At 38.2% G+C, this 22792-nt stretch overlaps 2 protein-coding genes across 4 annotated transcripts; one reads left to right on the plus strand and one right to left on the minus strand.

Annotated features, from left to right (window-relative positions):
- Positions 7489-10114, plus strand: LOC109849277 (elongation factor 1-gamma 2-like). Its single transcript, XM_020419089.1, has 7 exons — positions 7489-7553; positions 7674-7719; positions 8082-8228; positions 8323-8383; positions 8749-8801; positions 8882-8983; positions 9064-10114. Exons 2-7 carry the CDS (start codon positions 7711-7713, stop codon positions 9517-9519), a joined length of 828 nt encoding a protein of 275 aa, XP_020274678.1. The 5' UTR covers positions 7489-7553; positions 7674-7710; the 3' UTR covers positions 9520-10114.
- Positions 10322-22757, minus strand: LOC109849581 (protein yippee-like At5g53940). 3 transcript variants are annotated; one of them, XM_020419430.1, is made up of 6 exons: positions 22584-22757; positions 21999-22042; positions 21884-21934; positions 21113-21221; positions 10718-10773; positions 10322-10637 (listed from the first exon to the last, which is right to left on the minus strand). In XM_020419430.1, the coding sequence occupies exons 1-6, from the start codon at positions 22746-22748 to the stop codon at positions 10562-10564; spliced, it is 501 nt and encodes a 166-aa protein (XP_020275019.1). In that variant the 5' UTR covers positions 22749-22757; the 3' UTR covers positions 10322-10561. The 3 variants fall into 3 exon arrangements, with proteins under 3 accessions (XP_020275019.1, XP_020275018.1, XP_020275020.1); XM_020419429.1 differs by having other exon boundaries at positions 21875-21934; XM_020419431.1 differs by lacking the exon at positions 21884-21934 and having other exon boundaries at positions 22584-22754.

Consider the following 22792-nt stretch of genomic DNA (forward strand, 5'->3'; position numbering starts at 1 on the left):
CATGAGTTATAGCTCAAAAATTATGAGTTTTACCTATTGCACAATTATTAGCCGATGGTTGAAGCAACTAAAAATGGCAAAAAATTGTGAGTTATAGCTTACAAAAATTAAATTCTTGGTCTCCTTAGAATTATTCGCCAACGGGTCCAAATAACTAAAAAAAATGAGAAATCATGGTTTATAACTCTTAAAATCATGAATTTTAACTTCCACGAAATTATTTACCAACATTTTGAAATGAATAAAAATGAAAAAAAATCATAAGTTGTTGCTAATGAAATCTTGAATTTTGGTATTCACAAAATTATTTACCAATGGATAGAATTAACTAAAGTTGGACTATAATCATGGGTAATATTTCACAAAATTTTAAACTTTGGACTCTGCGAAATTATTTACCAAAGGGATGATATGATTAAAAATGGAAAGTATTGTAGGGATATAGCTCATGGAGTCTCCACAGAATTATTTGGCTATGGATCGAAACGACCAAAAATGGCAAAATATCATGAGTTAAAGTTTATAGAATAGTAAATTTTGGTCTCCGTGAAATTATTTTCCAATTGATCAAAACAACTTAAAATGGCCAAAAATCATTGGTTATTGCTCATAAAATCATGAACTTTAGCCTCCACGAAGTTATTGGCACGCCCCGCCCCGGAATCCCGGAGTCGGTACGCTATTAGATCTGATGGACTGGCCTCACAAACCACCACATGTCTTTTCAGTACGTTTTGTCCTCACTCACGCGCTCCCTCTGGAAAACTTCCCGGGGGTCACCCATCCTAGAATTTCTTGGAGGATTTAAGGAGCGAGTCAACGCCATGATCGAGGATCAGGAGCCATTTGAGGGTGAGGATTTATTGGATGCCAAGTGCTTCAAATAGACAACGTTCAAGTCACAATGAAGATCTGTTACTGGTTACAGTTTTGCGGGACACTTGATATAGCGTGCATTTCATGGTAACAGACTATTGACAATCATGCATGTGATGCTTTTTGTTGGTCATTTTGGGGATTCTGATATTTAAGCAGTTTTCTGAGGCATGGATATTATGTCTAATTGAGAAAAGAGTGTGATTTTAGTGGCTTTTTTTTGTTTAAACGTCTGTCTGTCATCTTACAGGCTTGAGTGATTTTAGGCAGTTGCTCGATCTCGGTATTGTTGCGCGCAGCGGAAATTTCGGCAGCACTTCGGCAGCACAACAAGAAAGTCAGGTCGCAATAGGAATTCTTGTTTCTCAAAGGGAACAAGAATCTGAAGCCTAATATCCCATCAAAGTGGGATATTAGCTCTTCCTCTCGTCAGCTCTAGGACTGCGCGTAGAGGGAACCTAAAAGGCTATTACAAATCACACAAAAGCAGTACAACCAATTTTTACGTGGTTCGACAAATTGCCTACGTCCACGGGACAAGGAGGGGGGAGATCTACTAATAGAGGGAGAGATTACAACTAGGGTTTACAATCACTCACAATCTAAACCCTCAAACAAACTCTCAAATCCCTCACACTATCTCTCTACAAAAGACTGCACAACTGAAAAATACCCAAAACCGAACAAACAATCACAGCCTCCTGCTCCCGCACTTTTCCCTCTGCCTCAGTCGCAAAAGAGAAAAGAAACAAAGCCGCATTGCACTGCCCTCTTGCACGAAAACCTAGAAACCAAATACATCAATATATATAGCAGCATATGTATTCGGGTGGGCGCGTGATTGATTCACGCGGTTTTGTTTTTCTCCTCACGTGGGTTGTGGCCCCCACATCTTCACAATTCTCCACCTCAGTGAAGTTTTCTCAAAACTGAGCCGACACCAAAGCAACCAAATGTCTCACTTGTTGTGGTCAGTACGAAGTCAATCCACAACAAGTCGAGAACTCAAACGAGAGTCCAAACGTAGTTCATCCAAATGGCCGTCAACGACCTCAACAATCACGGATGTGCAACAAGTTTCGACAATGATCAAACTTATTGTTCGGAACCACCTTAGTGAGTATATCCGCCGGATTATCCTTCGTGTGGACTTTCATAATCTCCACATCGCCATCTTCAAGAACATCTCGAACGAAGTGATAACGAACGTCAATGTGCTTTGTCCGCGCATGAAAAACCTGATTCTTCGCCAAATAGATAGCACTCATGCTATCATAATAAATAATGACGGACCTCTGTGATATACCAAGTTCCTCTAAAAGTCCTCGAAGCCAAATAGCCTCCTTTACAGCCTCCGTAACTGCCATATACTCTGCCTCCGTCGTAGACAAAGCCACTGTCGACTGTAAGGTGCATCTCCAACACACCGGCGCACGGGTCAAAGTAAACACATACCCCGTCGTAGACCGACGCTTATCCAAATCCCCGACATAATCCGAATCAACACAACCAATGCATAATTGCACACCTGTAGTGTCCCGCTCATAAACTAAACCAACATTGAGCGTACCTCGAATATACCTCAAAATCCATTTCACGGCGTCCCAATGACCCACTCCTGGATCATGCATGTATCTCGAAACCATGCTTACCGCCTGTGACAAATCCGCTCTTGTACATACCATTGCATACATCAAGCTCCCTACCGCACTCGCATATGGAGTCTTCGACATCAACTCACGATCTTCAACTGACTTCGATGAAAGACCAGCTGAAAGCTTCAAATAGGCTCCCAAAGGTACACCAACTGGCTTCGTATCCATACTAACATGGAATCGCTGTAGAACCTTCTTCAAATAAGCCATCTGTGTCAAATAAATTCTGCCCTTCTTTTTGTCTCTGCCGATCTCCATCCCTAGAATGCGCTTCGCCTCACCCAAGTCCTTCATCTCAAACTCATTTGATAGCTGAACTTTCAACTCATCTATAGCCGACCTGGAAGTAGAGGCAACCAACATGTCATCGACATAAAGCAACAAATAGATGTACGCACCTCCTTTTAACTTGCGAAAATATACGCAAGGATCAAACTGGCTCCGAGTGTACGAATGACCAAGCATAAAACCATCAAATCGCCTATACCACTATCGAGGAGACTGTTTCAAACCATATAGCGATTTCTTCAATCTGCAAACTAATTTTTCCTTCCCTGTAGCTCGGAATCCCAATGGCTGAGTCATATATATTTCTTCATCAAGATCACCATGAAGAAATGCCGTCTTCACATCCAACTGATCTAACTCCAAACCATACTGTGCCACCAAAGCTAGCAAAATCCGAATCGAAGAATGCTTCACCACCGGAGAGAAAACCTTATTATAGTCAATACCTTCCTCCTGTGCATAGCCATTCGCAACCAACCTAGCCTTGAACCTCAATGGAGTGCCCTCAATGCCCTCCTTCTTCGTGTATACCCACTTGCAACCAATTGCCTTCCGCCCATTTGGAAGCTCAACAAGCTCCCATGTATCGTTCTTATGAAGAGATTCCATCTCCTCCTGCATAGCCACCTGCCACGAATCAGCCTCCGAACTCTGCTCGGCCTCTCTGAATGTAGTAGGCACTAACTCATCGATACTCTCCACCGGAAGTGCATACGCAACTGTGTCGGCATACCGTGCTGGCATCTGTATGTTTCTCCTCTGTCTCCGAGCCGCAATCGAATCCTGAACCTGAGCCGTCGGTTCTTGATCCTGCACATTTGTACTCGTATCCTCCGTGTCACCGTCGTGCTCGCCTGACGTCACCTCAGTCAGCACCTGCATGGATACTGTACTATCTGGACAATATGGAGCTGCATCGATCTCCACCACCTGCGATATCTCCTCCGTCGGGTCGCTCTCCACCTGATGAGAGCTGGGAAGCTTCAAGATAGAAGCCTTATCGAATGTGACATCCCTACTCAGCACAATCTTCTTATCCACTGGATCCCAAAGCTTGCATCCCTTGACACCACGCTTGAATCCTACAAATATGGCCTTCCTAGCTCGAGGTTCCAATTTATCAGTTCTAACATGATAATATGCAGGGCACCCAAATACCTTGAGCTGGTCATAATCATGTGCTGGCTTTCCCGACCACTTCTCCATAGGGGTTTTCCCCTCAATCGCAAAAGTGACGAACCAATGTCGACCACCAAGTGATGCAGTCTTGGTGGGACCCCAAACGTCTGTGTGCACGTAATCCAGGATGCCCCTCGTCTGATGAATGGCAGTCCCGAACTTCACCTTCGTCTTCTTGCCAAGAACACAGTGCTCACAGAACTCAATCTTCCCACTCTTGGCTCCCTTCAATAGCCCCTGCTTGCACAATGCCTGCAGTGACTTTTCACCTGTGTGCCCTAATCTATAGTGCCAAAGTCTGCTCATGTCCGCTTCTGAAATAACCGAAGCAACCTGGCCAATCTCGGTGCTTCCCTTCAGATAATACAAATTCCGATTGCGGACTCCCCTCATCACTATCAATGATCCCTTAGTAACCTTCGCTACAGCGTTTTCGAAAGTCACCTTGAATCCCTTCGCCTCCAAAGCTCCAACTGAGATTAGATTTTTCTTCAGTTGAGGAACAAATCTCACCTCCTTTAACTCACGGACTACTCCATTGTGCATCCTAATCCGTACGGTACCTATCCTACAAACGCCACAGGATTGATCATTTCCCATGACAACAACACCTCCGTCGACTTTCTCAAAAGATGCAAACCAGTCTCGCCTAGGGGTCACATGAAAAGCAGCGCCGGAATCAAGCATCCAATCTAATACATCCACATAGTTCACCTCCGGAGTAATCAGTAGAGAAAAGCACGAATCATCGGAATCATCGCCTTTCGCAATGTTCACCTCATTGGCCTTCGGGCCCTTTTTCTTGCCATTCTCTTTCTCCTTGAGCTTCGGGCAGTCTCTCTTCCAATGTCCCTGCTCCTTGCAGAATGCACATTGGTTCTTTGTTAATTGGTGGCGGCCTCTAGACTTTGACCTTCCTCTATTACCACCTTTCGGATATGGGCTTCTACCTCTCGTCGACAAGGCCTCTCCTGAAGTACTAGCGCGGGAAGTCTCCTTATCCTTCCTCCTCAAATCGTAGTTCGTCAAAGCGTTAGTCACTAAGATCTTCCGTTCAACAAAGTGAGCACGAAGGTATCATACTCCTCATCCGGTAAGGAGCCCAACAAAATAATCACCTTGTACTCATCCGATATCTTCTCATCAACATTCGCCAAGTCCGACAACAACTTAGTGTAGTTGTTCACATGCGCCGCTAGTGAGGTACCTCTGGACATCTGAAATCTGAAGAGTCTTCGCAGCAAGTGCAACCTGTTCTCAACTCTTTGTGAGATACTTGTTGTTGAAAATTTTCCACATCTTCATTGCAGACGTCACCCCAATCATATCATATTTCAGCTCCTGTTCCAAACAGGACCTGATCACCCCACAAGCGTTCCTATTCATCTTCTCCCATATCGTCTCATCATATTTAGGTGGTCTCTCGTGGACCATGATGGTCTCTTCCAAATTCTGAGCATTGAGCGCATCCTGTACGTCGCTCATCCACAAACCAAAGTTGATTTTGCTGTCATACTTCACCACACTAATCTTAGCGTTCTGAAAACCAACTTGTATTGTACTCGCCATCGATTTGCTGCTTTCACCTTCTTCTCCCATTACGAACTAACTCCAAATTATAGAGAAAGAACAAATTTGATAGAAATTAGGAACCACCCAACTGAATCCTAGATCGGATTCCAACTAGATCTCCTATCCACACGAGGAAAACGAAATCTTCAACGGCAACTCCTAATGCTATCTCCACCGAAGCCTAGAACTCCAAGAACCAAGCTTCCAACTGAATCTTCCTCCACCTAATCCAAAACACCCTAGATCTGAAATCTGGGCTCTGATACCACTTGTTGCGTGCATCGGAAATTTCGGCAGCACTTCGGCAGCACAACAAGAGAGTCAGGTCGCAATAAGAATTCTTGTTTCTCAAAGGGAACAAGAATCTGAAGCCTAATATCCCATCAAAGTGGGATATTAGCTCTTCCTCTCGTTAGCTCTAGGACTGCGCGTCGAGGGAACCTAAAAGGCTATTACAAATCACACAAAAGCAGTTCAACCAATTTTTACGTGGTTCGGCAAATTGCCTACGTCCACGGGGCAAGGAGGGGGGAGATCTACTAATAGAGGGAGAGATTACAACTAGGGTTTATAATCACTCACAATCTAAACCCTCAAACAAACTCTCAAATCCCTCACACTATCTCTCTACAAAAGAGATGCACAAAACCCTAAATAACAAAACAATGGTGACTGCTTCTTTTATCCTCCAGCCGCAAAAGAATAACCAAGCCAAGAAACAAAGCTGCCTTGCACTGCCCTCTTGCACGAAAACCTAGAAACCAAATACATCAATATATATAGCAGCATATGTATTCGGGTGGGCCGGCCTTGGGTTCTCTCTTCACGCGTGATTGATTCACGCGGTTTTGTTTTTGAGTGGTACTACAGGCACACCCTTCCACCACACCTTGGGGCACACCCCTCTCATAGCTACAGTGCACGGGGCCCACTTTAGATTTTAAAAAAAAAATCTAAAGTGGGCCCCGTGCACTGTAGCTGTGAGAGGGGTGTGCCCCAAGGTGTGGTGGAAGGGTGTGCCTGTAGTGTTATTTTTTGTTTTTCTCCTCACATGGGTTGTGGCCCCCACATCTTCACAGGTATCTCCTATCAAATTCAAAACATTTACAGTTAATGATGTGCATATCTCAAGTTGCTTTCATCAGATGTCTGATTCCATTATTGACCTTGCCAGAAGCTTTACTGCGGCAAATTATCCTAATTGTTTCTGAATTTGTGTGAATAACGCCCATGATATCTTATTTACAAAGTTCAGAGGAGTTTAATGCCAGAGCCCCCTAAAGTTAAGGTTGTTTTGTGAAAAATATTTCCTAAATTTTATTTTAAAAACCTCAGAAAACTCAGGTTTCTATAAACCTATTCTATTGCTTTGGACCAATACAATTTAACTGTTCATAAAGTAATAGAGAGTTAAAATTGACAGAATGAATCCAGTGTGAAAGACAAACGAGAGGATATATACAAATCTATTTTTATAATAAAAAAATCTTACCAGCTCAGAAAACATATACTTATGCTCACAGGGAATCTTAATATAAAAACTTTATAAATTCACGGATCCAATATCCTTGTCGTCCTATTATAGAGAGACTTCAAAATAACCCCATGTGGGTTCAAGCAGGTCTTACACACATATACTCCCACGATCATCCATATTTGCAAATTTAACCCTAAATCTAGGTATTTGCTAATTTTCCTCCAAACTTAATATTTCAAGTTTTTAAACGATATGGAGGGGTAAATTTCAGCTAAACAAACAAGTAAAATAGAAATTATGAATATATATGTTGGAAATATTCCTTAAATGCAACTTTTGAGGGTATTTTAGCTCAATGTGATAGACTTGGACGGTAAGTTTGCAAATATGGAGGATTTGCCGGTTTATATGTGAAATTCCCTAATTCAAACATCCATTACTTGATGATATAAAACCTCATAGTGGAGAAAAGGAAACATTTCATTCCTCAATCTCCCAAAGCAATCGTAAGTTAGTGAACCGCCAAATATATATACTTTTTTTTTTCTCATTAGTTCGATCTGCTTCTCTTATTAAATCCTTGCTAAATTTGTCCGCCATTTTTTTATTTTCATCGTTTTGATCAGATCTGAGGTCGGGGAGCAGTAAGCTACGATCAAAACAATGGCTTTGGTAAGTTTTCTTAAGCGAGGAAATTACATGCAAAAAGCTTAGTTGAACTCTTAAAATTAATTATGCTGAAATTTTACTGTTAGTGTATTCTGAATATCTACATTTTACTTGTACTGCGTTTAAAAATTAGCGTCCTGGAATGAACAACAATGAAGCTTTTACCGTTAGGGTATCTAACTGTCAAAGTAGAACTTCAGGGTAGCAGAGTAAACTTTGGGTAGCGAAGTGTTAATGATCCTTATTAATTTTTCAAAAATATCGTGGTATTGATAACCTTTCAGTCTGAGGATTTGCGTGATGGATATGCATATTTGAATTTTGTGTTATGGGTTTATTGATAAACTGAAGTATTTCCTTCTTAGGTGATGCATGCTGCCAACAATAAAAACGCTTGGAAAGGGCTTATCGCTGCAGAATACAGTGGGGTCGAGGTTGAACTCGCAAGAAACTTTGAGTTGGGGGTTTCAAATAGGACTCCTGAATTCATCAAGATGAATCCCATGGGAAAGGTATATACTTTTATTTCAATGCGATCAGTCTCGCTACTCGTATACTACTCGTATACGTGCTTCTATGCTCTAAAATAATGTTATGTCTGTTCAGATGCCTGTATTGGAGACACCTGACGGTATAGTTACTGAAAGCAACACTATAGCTCGCTACGGTACCTTATTGTCATATTGTTCTTTCATTTTATAAATTTGGATGGCTAATGATTACTTAAACATCTCATAGCTTGCCTACATTAATTATACTTGCATACCCTTACTTGTTTCTGGCAGCACTTATACCCTAAAGTCTATGAAATCGGCATTTTAGTATCTTCTATTATGCAAATATGAGAATACTCGTCCGAAAATTCTCATATAACGCTAACAAGTTAATTTTAGAACTTTTTGACCCTTAATGTCTGTGGGATCTACTGTTAAAACCTTCCTGAATTATATTTGAACTAAGGGGAAAGCTGTAAGGTATTTTAAGTGCTAAATGGCCAAATTAGATTCATTGCTTGCATCTTTTTGTTTCCAGTAACTTGCTTGAAACCAGACAATCCTCTTTATGGGTCTTCCTTGATTGAAAATGTAAGATCTCCATCCATTATCGTCACCTTGTTAAAAATTATCACGTATTATGTTTCGACCTTAATGCTTGGATTTTACAGGCCAAAATTGAGCAATGGGTGGACTTTGCTGCAACTGAACTTGACCCAAGCATTGCAGGGTGGGTGTATCCTAGAGTTGGATTCAGGCCATTTATTCAAGGGGTATCCGTCCCAATCCTTTAGCTAGGCATCCTTACGTATTTTCCACCTGTACTTTAATTTTTTTTTTAATCTGTTCACAGGTTGAGGAACTTTCAATCTCTAACCTGAAGAGGATAATGGAAGCTCTCAACAGTCATCTAGCTTCAAATACTTATCTTGTAGGGAATTCAGTGACATTGGCCGATGTCGTCATGACATGCAACCTGCATCCTGGATTCAATCGGGTTATGACGAAGAGCTTCACATCACAATATCCCCATGTTGAAAGGTACTATTGGACTCTTGTTAATCAGCCAAACTTCCGCAAGGTAATGGGCGAGGCAAAGCAGGCAGAGTCGATTCTCCCTCTTCCATCGGCACAGAAGCCTGCACAGGTTGCACAGACTAAAGAGCCGGAGCCTGAAGTCAAGAAGGTGCCCGCAAAGGATGTTTCTGCTGACAAACAGGAGGCACCCAGACCGAAGCTCAAAAACCAACTTGATCTCTTGCCACCAAGCAGGATGATATTGGATGAGTGGAAAAGGCTTGTACTCTAACACTAAGACATTTAACTTTTGCGAAGTGGCAAATAAGGGTCATTTCCTTTCTACTATTTTCAGGATTGGCTTTGATAACTTTCTCTATTTTAAAAATTAAGTTTAACAGTGAACTTTTGACTAATGCGGCTTCAGGATTCTGGGATATGTACGATCCTGAGGGCAATTCTCTATGGTTCTGTGAGTTCAAGTATACGACTAGAATTGTACAAATCGAGGATCAGGAGCCTTTTGAGGGAGAGGAATTGCGCTGGATGCCAAGTGCTTCAAATAAACAGAATCTTGAAGTTAAAGTAGAAGTTTAGCCAATTATGCGAGGTTTACTCTGAGCAAATTCGGGGATTCAGAGGTTTAAGTAGATTTTCCTCTGAGGCCAGAGTATCATGTTTGTTCGAGAAACGTTTGCGATTTTCGCAGGCAGGTCTTGCTGTGTTTTAAGCTTTCGCCTCTCACCTTGCAGGGTATAATGCTACTTCTGTTTACCTAGGACTTTAGTGAGTTAAGCAGTTGATGGATCTGGGTATTTCCTATGTTATCAGATGTATCACAAGCTCTCGTGTTCACTTTCATCGGATGTTTACCTTGCATCATTAATCTTGCCAAAATGAATTTACTTCAATAAAATCCTATAGTTTATGTTCTGCATTCTGTGTGATAATGGTAATACATATTACCGGTTCCGGGATATCCGAGGTCTGTTCTGACAAACTGTTGGAAGCATAAGTCTTAGTACCTCCGTTCTGACAAACCTTGGTTATAGTTGTGTATTTCATGCCAAAACACAACATTTACATTGCTTTCCTGAAACCAAAGGCAACATTTACTAAGCGATCCCGTCAACTTCAGCTAACAGCTGATTATGCTTCCACAGGGAACAGCCCATGTAGGTATTGTCACAAAACATCTATGTATCTTAATATTACATTAATGCACAAGAAATTGTACTGTTGTACATCATGAAGGGACATGCCAATACTCAAGTTGAGTTGGCTTATGAAATAAACCCATAACTTAACAAAAACCTGGGGAATCAGCTTAACTATCAATCATCGGGATCACTTCCGTTGAGGTTTGTATTGATGTAGAATTCTGAGTCGACACCATCAACTATTCTTCCCCTGCAGAATAAGAACAAGTCATCATTTCATCATTTGAAGATTCATGTGAAAAATGATCAAATGCCTAGAAGTAATCTAACCTTTCTAAGACAAACTTTCCCTCCTTGTACTTTTGGCTCTTCAAATGTGCGGCTTCCTGAAAGTAACCAGAAAAATCACGCTCGAATGCATAAGATTATAAATGCTCGAGATCAAGTTGGTAAGTTGTAATTTAGATTTGCTTTTTCACTAAATTCGAGAAAACTATTTAGTTACATAATTCCCTCAGGTAACCCCCATTAAAATTTCGCTACACTGTTGTGTCCAAACACAAAATCCAATTATAAGAAAGCAATACTAACAAATTCAAACTTTATTAATTACTACTGTATGCAGCTAAACTAATTAAAAAACAATAGCACAGTTCAGCAGATCCATTGCATGTAACTGGACTTTGGAGGTGGTGTTAGTGATGTAAGATTTTTGTTTAACCATCTAAAAAAGCTCTGATGCATTTTGACTGAGGTGTTCCGATTTTCTAATGACCATTTTACTTTAGCGTTCAGTTTTCTGAATGTTTTGTTTTGATGAGTTAATGAAAAAGTTTGCCAAGATGGTTCTAGACAAGCTATTCTGGGTTATAGTCTATGAGAAATCGTGAGATCAAATGCGTACCCTAGTCCTAGAGAAGCCAATAATTTGGGAGATCTGATAAATATTTCTGTGCAAAAACACAAGTGATTTGCTCGAAAATGGTAAAAATTTATGGGTTATAGTCCATGATAAAGCACTAATTTGGGAGATAGGCTAAAAATTTCTATGCGAAAATACAAGTAATTTGGACGAAAATGACCAAAACTGTAGGTTACAATCCATGAGAAATAGTAAAATTTTGAGCTTGCATAAATATTTACATGTGGGAAAGCAATAAGTGAAGAAAACAAACACAATGTCGGTTATAATCCACGATAAATTGTGAATTTTGGGAGCTCACATGAATATTTCTATGCGGGAAAGGAAGAAGTGATTTTACCTAAAACGACCAAAATTGAAGGCTATAAAGTCCGAGAGAAATCATTAATTGGGAAATCAAATAAATACTTCTGTGCGAGAACACAATGAGTAATATGGCTAAAAACGGCCTAAATTGTGGTTATAGTCCACAAGAAATCTGTGAATTACGGAGCTCCCATAAATATGTCGACATGGGAGCACAAGAAGTGGTTTGACCAAAAACATCCAAAAATTGTGGGTTATAGTCCACGACAAATCATTAATTTGGGAGCTCACATAAGTATTTCAATGTGGGAATGCCAAAAGTGATTTGACCTGAAACAGCCAAAATTGTGGTCATAGTCTATTAGAAATAGTCAATTAGAAATTTTTAATTTGAGAGCTTGCATAAACATTGCTATGCTGGAACGTAAGAAGTGATTTGGCCAAAAATGGCCAAATTTGTGGATTATATTCCACGAGAAATCATGAACTTAAAAGCTTGCAAAAATATTTCTATACAGAAATGCAAGAAGTGATTTAGCAAAAAGCAACCAAACATAAATGTTATAGTTCAAGAGAAATCATTAATCTTGGAGATCAGATAAATATTTCTATGCGAGAACACAATATTTTAATTTGGTGAAACGATTTATACATAACGAGAAATCATAAATTTGGGAACTCGCAAAAATATTTCCACGCGAGAACACACTAAATGATTTGGTCAAAAACATCCAAAATTGTGGGTTGTATTTCACAAGAAACAGTGAATCCGAAAGCTGACATAAATATTTCGATGTAGGAATTCAAAAGTGATTTAGCCGAATACGACCAAAATTGTCGGTTATACTCAACGAGAAATCATTAACTTGGAAGATCGGATAAATATTTCTATTCTAAAACACTAGATGCGATTTGACCGAAAATGGCCAAAATTTTGGGTTATAGTTCACGGGAAACCATTAATTTGTGAAAATGGATCAATATTTCTATGCGAGAATAGAAGAAGTGATTTGCCCAAAGACGGCCAAAACTTTGGGTTATAGTCCACGAGAAAACGTTAATTTGGAAAGTCAAATAAATATATTTCTATACAAGACCACAAGACGTAGTTTGACCGAAAATGGTCAGAACTTTGGGTTATATAGTCCACGAGAAATCGTTAATTTGAAAATTCAAATAAATATTTCTATGCGAGAACACAAGAAGTGATTTGGCCGAAAAAGGCCAAAACTATGGGTTATAGTCCACAAGAAATTGTGAATTAGGGAGCTCCCATAAATATTTCCATGTTTGAGCACAAGTGATTTGGCTGAAATCATCCAAAGTTGTGGGTTATAGTTCACAACAAATCATTATATTAGGAGCTCGCATAAATATTTCGATCTGGGAATGCAAAAACTGATTTGGCCTAAAACGACCAAAAATATATTCATAGTCAATGAGAAATTGTTAATTTGGGAGCTTGCATAAACATTGCTATGTGGGAACGCAAGAAGTGATTTGGGTGAAAACGACCAAAATTGTAGATTATATTCCATGAGAAATCACAAATTTGGAAGCTTGCATAAATTTCTCTAAACAGAAATGCAAGAAGTGATTTAGTAAAAAATGACCAAAATTATATGTTATAGTCCACAAGAAATCATTAATTTGGGAGATCAGATAAATATTTCGATGCTAGAAGGCAATATTTACTTTGGTGAAAATGACCCAAAAATTATGGCTTAGAGACTACAAGAAACCATAAACTTGGGAGCTCGCATAAATATATGGGCTATACTCCATGAGAATCATTGAAGATTGGGAAAATGTTTCTATGTGAGAACTTAAGTGATGACAGAGAACGACTAAAATTTTGAGTTGTAGTCCATGAACCAAAATTTTGGGTTATAGTCCACAAGAAATCGTGAATTTCGAATTATATGCATGTGGGAAAACGAGAAGTGCGTTTACCAAAAATATCCAAAATTGTGGGTCATATTCCATGAGAAATTGTGAATTTGGGAGCTCACATAAATATTTCTATGTGGGATCACAAGAAGTGATTTAGCCAAAATAACCAAAATTGTACTTTATACTCCACGAGAAATCGTTAACTTGGAAGATCAAATAAATATTTCTATTCAAGAAACACAAGAAGTGATTTGACTGAGTACGACCAAAATTTTGGGTTATACTCCATGAGAAATTGGGAATTTAGGAGTTTGATGAACAATTTCCATGCCAGAACACAAGAAATAATTTGGCCGAGAATGACCACAATTGTGGGTCATAGACCTAGAGAAATCATTAATTTGGGAGATCAGATAAATATTTCTATGCAAAAATACAAGAAGCGATTTGCTCGAAAATGGAAAAAAAATTGCGGGTTATAGTCAATGATAAATCATTAATTTGGGAGATAGAAAAAATATTTCTATGTAAAAATACACAATAATTTGGATGCAGACAGCCAAAACGGTGGGTTGTAATCCACGAGAAATGATAAATTTGGGAGCTTGCATAAATGTTTCTATGCGGGAGAGCAAGAAGTGATTTGCAGAAAATATCTAAAATTATGGGTTATAGTCCACAAAAATTGTAGGTTGAAGTCCACGTGAAATCGTGAATTTGGTATCTCACACATATTTCTATGTGGGAATGCAAGAAGTGATTTGTCCTTAAACAACAAAATTTGTAGGTAATGCTCCATAAGAAATCATTAATCTGGAAGATCGAAAAAATATTTCTATGCGAAAACATAGGAAGTGATTTTACTGAATGGATCCAAAATTTTGAATTATAGTCCACGAAAAATTATGAATTTTGAGAGATATATGCAGGCTGCAACATAAGTGATTTTGCCAAAAACATCTAAAATTGTGGGTTAGTACACGCGAAATCGCGAATTCACATAAATATTTCTATATGTGAATGCAAGAAGTGATTTTGCAAAAAAGACCCAATTATGGGTTAAACTCCATGCGAAATTGTTAATTTGCAACATGGGATAAATATTTCTATGTGGGTATAAATTAAGTGATTTGGCTAAAAATGACCAAAATTGGGTTTTGCTCCATGAGAAATCGTGAATTTAGGAGCTCGCAAAAACATTTCCATGCAGGAACACAAGACGTGGTTTGGTCGAAAATGACCAAAATTGTGTCATGGTCCTAGAGAAATCGTTAATTTAGGAGATTCAGATGAATATTTCTATGCAAGAACACAAGAAGTGATTTGCCCAAAAACGAAAAAAAATTACACGTTATAGTTCATGAGAAATTATTAATTTGGGAGATAGGATAAATATTCCTATGTAGGAATACAAGAAGTAATTTAGCCGTAAATGGTCAAAATTGTGAGTTATAATCCACACAAAATTGTAAATTTGGGGCTCACATAAATATTCCTATGCGGGAAAGGAAAAAGTGATTTTGTCGCAAACACCAGAAGTGATTTCGCCAAAAAACACCAAATTGTGGATTATAGTCCACAATAAATCGTGAAGTAGAGAGCTTGCATACAATATCTCTACGCCGGAGCACAAGTGATTTGGCAAAAAATATCTAAAATTATGGATTATAGTCCATGACAAATCGCGAATTTGGGAATCCGGATAAATATTTCTATTAGAGAATGCAAAAAGTAGGGCTGAGCACGGTTCGGTTCGGTTTGGTTTTTAACAAAATTTGAACAACCGAACCGAACCGTCTATAATTCAAAACCGAACCGAACTGTAGCAAGTCGGTTCGGTGCGGTTTGAACAACCGAACCGAACCGTCTATAATTCAAAACCGAACCGAACTGTAGCAAGTCGGTTCGGTGCGGTGCGGTTCGGTTTGTTCGGTTCTAACAAATTCAATGTAGTGTACAATGGAGGCATGCAAACCACTTACAGGTATCTAACTTCATAATGTGAAAAATTAGATACAGAACCTCTAACTCCTGAGCAAATTTAAGAACTGTAGCAAGTCGGTTCGGTGCGGTTCGGTTCGGTTTGTTCGGTTCTAACAAATTCAATGTAGTGTACAATGAGGCATGCAAACCACTTGCAGGTATCTAACTTCATAATGTGAAAAATTAGATACAGAACCTCTAACTCCTGAGCAAATTTAACAGAACCTCAACGCCTTGCTTCATAATGGGTACATACAGAACCTCAACTCCTGAGCAAATTTAACAGAACCTCTACTCCTTGCTTCATAACGGGTACATACAAGCCAACAAAAACTTTGAAAGCTTCATAAATTCCTTGCACGAATATGTTCTCTGATTAAAGAAACTAACACATGAGCTGAACAATGTACCAATTTGATGCTCAAGTACATGATGATAAAAAAAATTAACTCTTTTTAATTGAATAGTGCGCTTGTCCTTTAAAATAATCAAGAAAGAAGCATGGCATCCTAGAAATAAAGCGAAAAAACAAAAAATTAGAGAAAAGAAACCATCTCTTCTTCTGAAATCGCCGAGATCCGACGGAAAGTCTCCATCTTGTCCCCAAATCGAAACCCTTGTTGGATTTTAATGGATCTAATTGTGAGGTTTAGAAATAACTGACTTTTTTTCCTTTTTTTGGTTTGGAGTTTTGAATTGGAAGACAAAGAGTGAGAGAGAGGAACTGAGGAAGAGGAAGTACGGCTGGCGGCTAGCAGCTGACAGCGGAGTGCCGAGCGCGAAAGGCAGAACTGCGGAGTGCGGCGGCCAGAGAGTGAGAGAGAGGAACTGAGGAAGAGGGAGTTTGGCTGGCAGATGGCAGCTGATGGCTGACGGCGGAGTGCCGAGCACGGAAGGCGGAATTGCGGAATTTGAGCGCGGAGGCGGCAGACAAAGAGAGAGAGAGAGGAACTGAGGAAGAGGAAGTGGTGGGCTGCTGGGGATTTAGGGTTTTGAGATATGAGGGAACGGGAGGGGTTTGTGGGTTTCTAATGGGTAGTTTATTTGTGGCGGTCGGTTCGAGTATTTCGGGTTGAAAAATTTTCAACCCGACCCGAACCGTTTTACAAACAAAACCGAACCGAACTGCTAATTTCGGGTCGGTTCGGTCGGTTTTTTCGGTTTGAACCGAACCATGCTCAGCCCTAGCAAAAAGTGATATGGCCTAAAACGACCAATATTGTGGGTGATATAGTCCACGCAAAATTGTTAATTTAGAAGCTCGCATAAACATTGCTATGTGGGAACATGATAAGTGATTTGGCTGAAAAGGACCAAAATTGTGGGTTGCAGTCCATAAGAAGTCAAGAATTGGGATTTGGGAGCTTGCGTAAATATTTCTATCCGAAAATGCAAGAAGTGATTTAGCCGATAATGACCAAAATTGCACGTTATAGTCTATGAGAAATCATTAGTTTTGGAGATCAAATATATATTTCAATGCGAGAACACAAGTAATTTGGCAAAAACCACCAAAAATTGTGGCTTATAGACCACGACAATTTGGGAGCTCACATAAATATTTTCATACGAGAACACAATAAATGATTTGGCCAAAGATATCCAAAATAGTGTGTTATAGTCCACGAGAAATTGTGAACTTGAGAGCACAAATATTTCAATGTGGGAATGCAAGAAGTGATTTGGCCCAAAACGACCAAAACTGTGGGTTGTACTCCATGAGAAAGCGTTAATTTGGAAGATAGAAAAAAAAATTCTATGCAAGAGCACAAGAAATGATTTTGCCAAAAACATCTATTTTGGGTTATAATCCACGAACTCGTGAATACGGAACCTATATACATGTAGGAACACAAGAAGTGATTTTGCCGAAAACATCCAAACTTGTGGGCTATAGTCCACGCAAAATCGCGAATTTGGTATCTCACATAAATATTCCTATGTGGGAATGTAAGAAGTTATTTGGCCAAAAACGAGCTAAATTGTAGGTTAAACTCCATGTGAAATCGTTAATATAGGAGATGGGATAAATATTTCTATGCGAGTACGCAATAAGTAATTTGGCCGAAAATGTCCAAAATTGTGAGTTTTATTCCACGAGAAAAGATGAATTTAGGAGCTCGTTGAAATATTTCTATGCGGGAAACACGAAATGGCTTGGCCAAAAATGCCCAAAATTGTGGGTTATAGTCTAAGAGAAATTGTTAATTTAGTGAGAGTTAGATGAATATTTCTATGCAAGAACCCAAGAAGTGATTTGCCCGAAAACGAAAAAAATTGCAGGTTATAGTCCATGGGAAATCATTTATTTGGGAGATAGGATAAATATTCCTATGCTGGAATACAAGGATTTGGCCAAAAATGGCTAAAATTGTGTGTTGTAATCCACGAGAATTTGTTAATTTGGGAGCTCACATAAGTATTTCTATGCTGGAAAGGAATAAGTGATTTGGCCGAAAACGATCGAAATTGTGGCTATAGTCCACAAGTCGCTAATTTAGGAAATCAGATAAATATTTCTATAAGAGAACACAAGCGATTTGGCCAAAAAGGGTCAAACTTGTGGGCCGTAGTCCACAAGAAATTGTTAATTTGGAAAATCGCATAAATATTTCTATGCGAGAACAGAAAAAGTGATTTGATCGAAAACGGCCAAAATTGTGTGCTAAAGTCCACGAGAAAAAGTCAATTTGCAGCTCGAATAAATATTTTCATGCGGGAGCACAAGAAGTGATTTCATCGAAAACATCTATAATTGTAGGTTATAGTCCATGACAATTGTGAATTTTGGAGGTTAGATAAACATTTCTATTTGGGAATGCAAAAAGTGATGTCCTAAACACCAAAATTGTGGGTATACAATCCACGAGAAATTATTAATTTAGGAGCTCGCATAAACATTACCATGCAAGAACGCAAGAAGTGATTTGGCCTAAAAGGGCTAAACAATTGTGGGTTATAGTCCATGAGAAATCATGAATTTGAGAGCTTGCATAAATATTTCTATGCAGGAAAATAATAAGTGATTTAGCAAAAAAGAGTCACAATTGTGGGTTATAGTCCACAATAACTTGTGAATTTTGGGAGCTCACATAAATATTTATATGCCGGAAAGGAAGAAGTGATTTCACCAAAAACGACCAAAATTGTAGGCTATATATAGTCCAAGAGAAATCATTAATTTGGGAAATCAAATAAATATTTCTATGTGAGAACACAAGAAGTGATTTGGCTGAAAACGGCCTAAATTATGGGTTATAGTCCACAAGAAATCTTGAATTAGGGAGCTCTCATAAATAAATACTTCTATGTGGAAGCACAATAAGTGATTTGGCCAAAATCATCCAAATCATTAATTTGAGAGCTCGCATAAATATTTCAATGGGGGAATGCAAAAAGTGATTTGGCTTAAAACGGCCAAAATTGTGGCCATATTCAATGAGAAATCCAAATTTTGGGAGCTCGCATAAACATTGCTATGCGGGAACACAAGTGATTTGGCCCAAAACAACCAAAATTGCAGGTTATATTCTGAAATCACGAATTTGGGAGTTTGCATTAATTTTTCTATACGAAAATGTGACAAGTGATTCAGTAAAAAATGACCAAAATTATGCTATAGTCCGCGAGAAATCATTAATTTGGGAGATCGGATAAATATTTCGATGCAAGAAGACAATAATTAATTTGGTGAAAATGACCAAAGAATTGTGGCTTAGGGACCACGAGAAATTGTAAACTTGGGAGCTCACATCTTCCGAAAAGTGTGGGTTATAGTCCATGAGTAATCGTGAATTAAGAGTTCACATAAATATTACAATGTGCGAATGTAAGAGGTGATTTGGCCAAAAACGACCAAATTGTGGGTGATGCTCCACAAGAAATCGTTAGTTTTGGAAGATCGGAAAACTATTTCTATGCGAGAACACAGTAAGTGATTTTGCCAAAAACATAAAAAATTGTGGTTTAAAGTACACGAGAAATTGTGATTTTAGGATCTCGCATAAATATTCTTATGCCGGAAAAGAAGTTATTTTTGCCGAAAATATCTAAAATTGAAGCTATAGTCCGTGAGAAATCGTTAATTTGGAAAATCAAATGAGTATTTCTATGTAAGAAAATAAGAAGTGATTTGGCCGAGAATGGAAAATTTGTGCCTTATAGTCCACGAGAAATTGTAAATTAGGGACATCGCATAAATATTTTTTCATGCAGGAGCATAAGAAGTGACTTGGCCAAAAACAACCAAAATTGTGGGTTATAGTCCATGACAAATTGTGAATTTGGGAGCTTGCATAAATATTTCTATGTGGGAGTGTAAAAAGTGTTTTGGTCTAAAACGGCCAAAATTATGGATTATAGTTTAAGAGAAATTGTTAATTTGGAAGCTCACATAAACATTGCTACTTGGGAGCACAAGAAGTGATTTGACTGAAAATGACCAAAATTATGGGCTATAGCCCATGAGAAATCGATAATTTGGAAACCAAATAAATATTTCTATGCGAGAACACAAAGAGTAATTTGGCCGAGAGCGGACAAAATTGTGGGTCATAGTCCACGAGAAATCGTGAATTAGGGAGCTCTATGCGGGAACATAAGAAGTGATTTGGCCGAAACATCCAAAATTGTTGCTTATAGTCAACAGTAAATTGTGAATTTGATACTTCACATAAATAGTTTTATATGGGAATGCAAAAAGTGATTTCACCTAAAACGGCTAAAAAATTAGAGTTATAGTCCATGGGAAATCATGATTTGGGAGCTCGCATAAATATTTCCATGGAGGAATGAAAGAAGTTATTTGGCCGAAAATGACCGAAGTTGTGGGTTACACTCCACAAGAAATTGCTAATTTGGAAGATTACATAAATATTTCTGTGCGAGAACACAAGAAGTAATTTGGCCGAAGACGACCAAAATTGTGGAGTATAGTCCACGAGAAATCATGAATGTGTGAGCTATAAGCATGCAAGACAAGTGATTTTACCTAAAAACATCCAAAATTAATGTTACAGTCTACAAGAAATCATGAATTTAGAAGCTCGCATAAATATTTCTATGTGGGAATGCAAGAAGTGATTTGGCCGAAAATGAACAAAATTGCGGATTAAACTACACTAGAAAATATTGATTTGAGAGATCGGATAAATATTTCTATGTGGGAAATAAGAAGTGATTTGGCCGAAAACGACCAAATTTGTGGATTATACTCCTCAAGAAATCGTTAATTTGGGAGATCGGATAAATATTTCTATGCGAGGATACAAGAAGCGATTTGGCCAAAAACAGTCATAAATTGTGGGTTAGTTCATGAAAAATTGTGAATTTGGTAGCTCACATAAATATTTCTATGCAGGAACACAAGAAGTGATTTGGCCAAATACAAGGTAATGTGCATACAAAGATCTGAAAAGAAAACAAATTAACTTAAAATTAGCAGAGATAGAATACATATAATGATGGAATCATAGGAATGAATTTGCACATCCTTAAAACTTTACCCATATTATATTTATGTGCTAAAGCTATATTGTAGAATTAGTATTGCAAGTTGTGACCACGATTAACAAGCAAAAGCAGAGTCAAAAACCAGTGGCAATCAAAATGAACGTTCTTACATATTTCCAACCAACATTTTGCCCACAGCAGCAGCAGAATATATCAGCTACAGTATGCATTCCAGAGAGCATCATCCTCTCCTCTAAACTTCCAACCGATATGTTCGCACTGAAATGCATGATTATGAAATGTTAGGCAACGAAAATGAAGCAACTGAAATTGTGATAATTAAAGTTATTTGATTTTCTCCATGAATAATCAATAAAGGAAAAAGAGGAGATCATAGAAGACATGTAATAACATGGTTACAAGTACAATGCGAATGCAAATGGTAGTACGTTTAGATTATATTTCCATTGCTTTCTTGATTAGCAATCTGATCAATGCATGCTTGATAGTGAGAACATTTGTCTTCCTATATCATTTTCATTTACTTTATTGCACATTATCAATATTCATGATGAAATTTTATAAAACAATCTGTGCAGTTCTCAAAACAGTGGTTTTATGATGTATCATACTAGGAGGTCATCTATGCTGAAAAGGAGGTTACCTATGCTGAATTTATCAATATTCACTTTGAGTATTATATGCTTTTGCTATACTGTATGTAGATGAAAAATGTCAAATCGGTCACAGTCTGAACCTACAGCATCAATTCTACAAGCTAAGCGCCAAAAACAAAAAAGATCATTTCACCTACAATCTATAATCAGAAAGTAAAAAAGTTCCCCTTTTACCAATGAAATGACAAAATCAATTTGCAACAAAAAGACCATGACAAAATCAATTTGCAACAAAAAGACCAGCAAGCTAGATACATTGCATACTGTTTCTGGCTATACGATCCTGGATAGAGGAGAAATCCAACACCATAGAATCTACATAAAAGATATAGGTGAAACAATGCTCAATAATATCCAAAAAGATAACACAGGAACTCACACATTGTTGAAGAGGTATGCTTTCCCTCGGCGGCAGTGGAAAGACTGATGCACATTAAACAAAATTAAGTAAGAGTGGGGGAAGATACACCAAGTTATTCACATAAAGATATGATACAAAACCACAATATAAAATAATAATCTTTTGATATTCATCTGAATGCTAGAATCATAAATTTATCACATAAACATGTTCAATTTTAGAGTTTAATTATGGATAGTATAAGTTGCTGCCTCATAAAGTGGTTAAATAATTTGCCTCTCTTTCAAATCTGCCAGCAAAATCCTCCCCACATTTCTTAAATATAAGTATTAACAAAACATACTTAAAGTCAAATGTTGACACTATTACAAGATATAGAATTATGTCTCAACATGAAGCACATATTATCATGTTTCTGAGTTCCCACTTCATCAAATCCAGCTCAAATGACTCTGATTAACTAAACCCATTAAATTGAGCTACAAGATCAAATCTTTCAACAAATTAGCAACTTGGCATCACAAAAAAACACAGAAAATTTTCAACCCGGTTCAATATCAGGGCCCGTAATTAAACATAAACAGAATTAAAAGAAAAACGTACTCTAGAGATGATGTCTTCAGCGAGGGCCAAATGGGTATGACAGAATCGGCATCTGTAGATCCTGCCATCTAATTCTACTGTAAAAATCCGACCCATGAAAGGATTTGAATTAACCCCCTTTTTCCCTGCAAATGCTTTTTTTTGCTGGAACCATAAAAAGTTCATTAGTTTCTATCTGCTAATTGTTGCGTTGTTATGTACAGCAGATG

The sequence above is a fragment of the Asparagus officinalis genome, chromosome 7 (genome assembly GCF_001876935.1).
Source record: "Asparagus officinalis chromosome 7, Aspof.V1, whole genome shotgun sequence".
NCBI lineage: Eukaryota > Viridiplantae > Streptophyta > Magnoliopsida > Asparagales > Asparagaceae > Asparagus > Asparagus officinalis.

What these genes read in the sequence shown, in the direction of transcription:
- LOC109849581 (XM_020419429.1), bottom strand. Translation starts at nt 22,748, where the DNA reads ATGAACTTTTTATGGTTCCAGCAAAAAAAAGCATTTGCAGGGAAAAAG. An exon ending in AGCCAGAAACAGTATGCAAT is followed by an intron (nt 21,222 to 21,874) that starts GTATCTAGCTTG and finishes CATGCATTTCAG; the next exon opens with TGCGAACATATCGGTTGGAA. An exon ending in GGAAAGTTTGTCTTAGAAAG is followed by an intron (nt 10,638 to 10,717) that starts GTTAGATTACTT and finishes CTTATTCTGCAG; the next exon opens with GGGAAGAATAGTTGATGGTG.
- LOC109849277 (XM_020419089.1), top strand. An exon ending in GGTCTTCCTTGATTGAAAAT is followed by an intron (nt 8,802 to 8,881) that starts GTAAGATCTCCA and finishes TGGATTTTACAG; the next exon opens with GCCAAAATTGAGCAATGGGT. An exon ending in TCAGGCCATTTATTCAAGGG is followed by an intron (nt 8,984 to 9,063) that starts GTATCCGTCCCA and finishes ATCTGTTCACAG; the next exon opens with GTTGAGGAACTTTCAATCTC.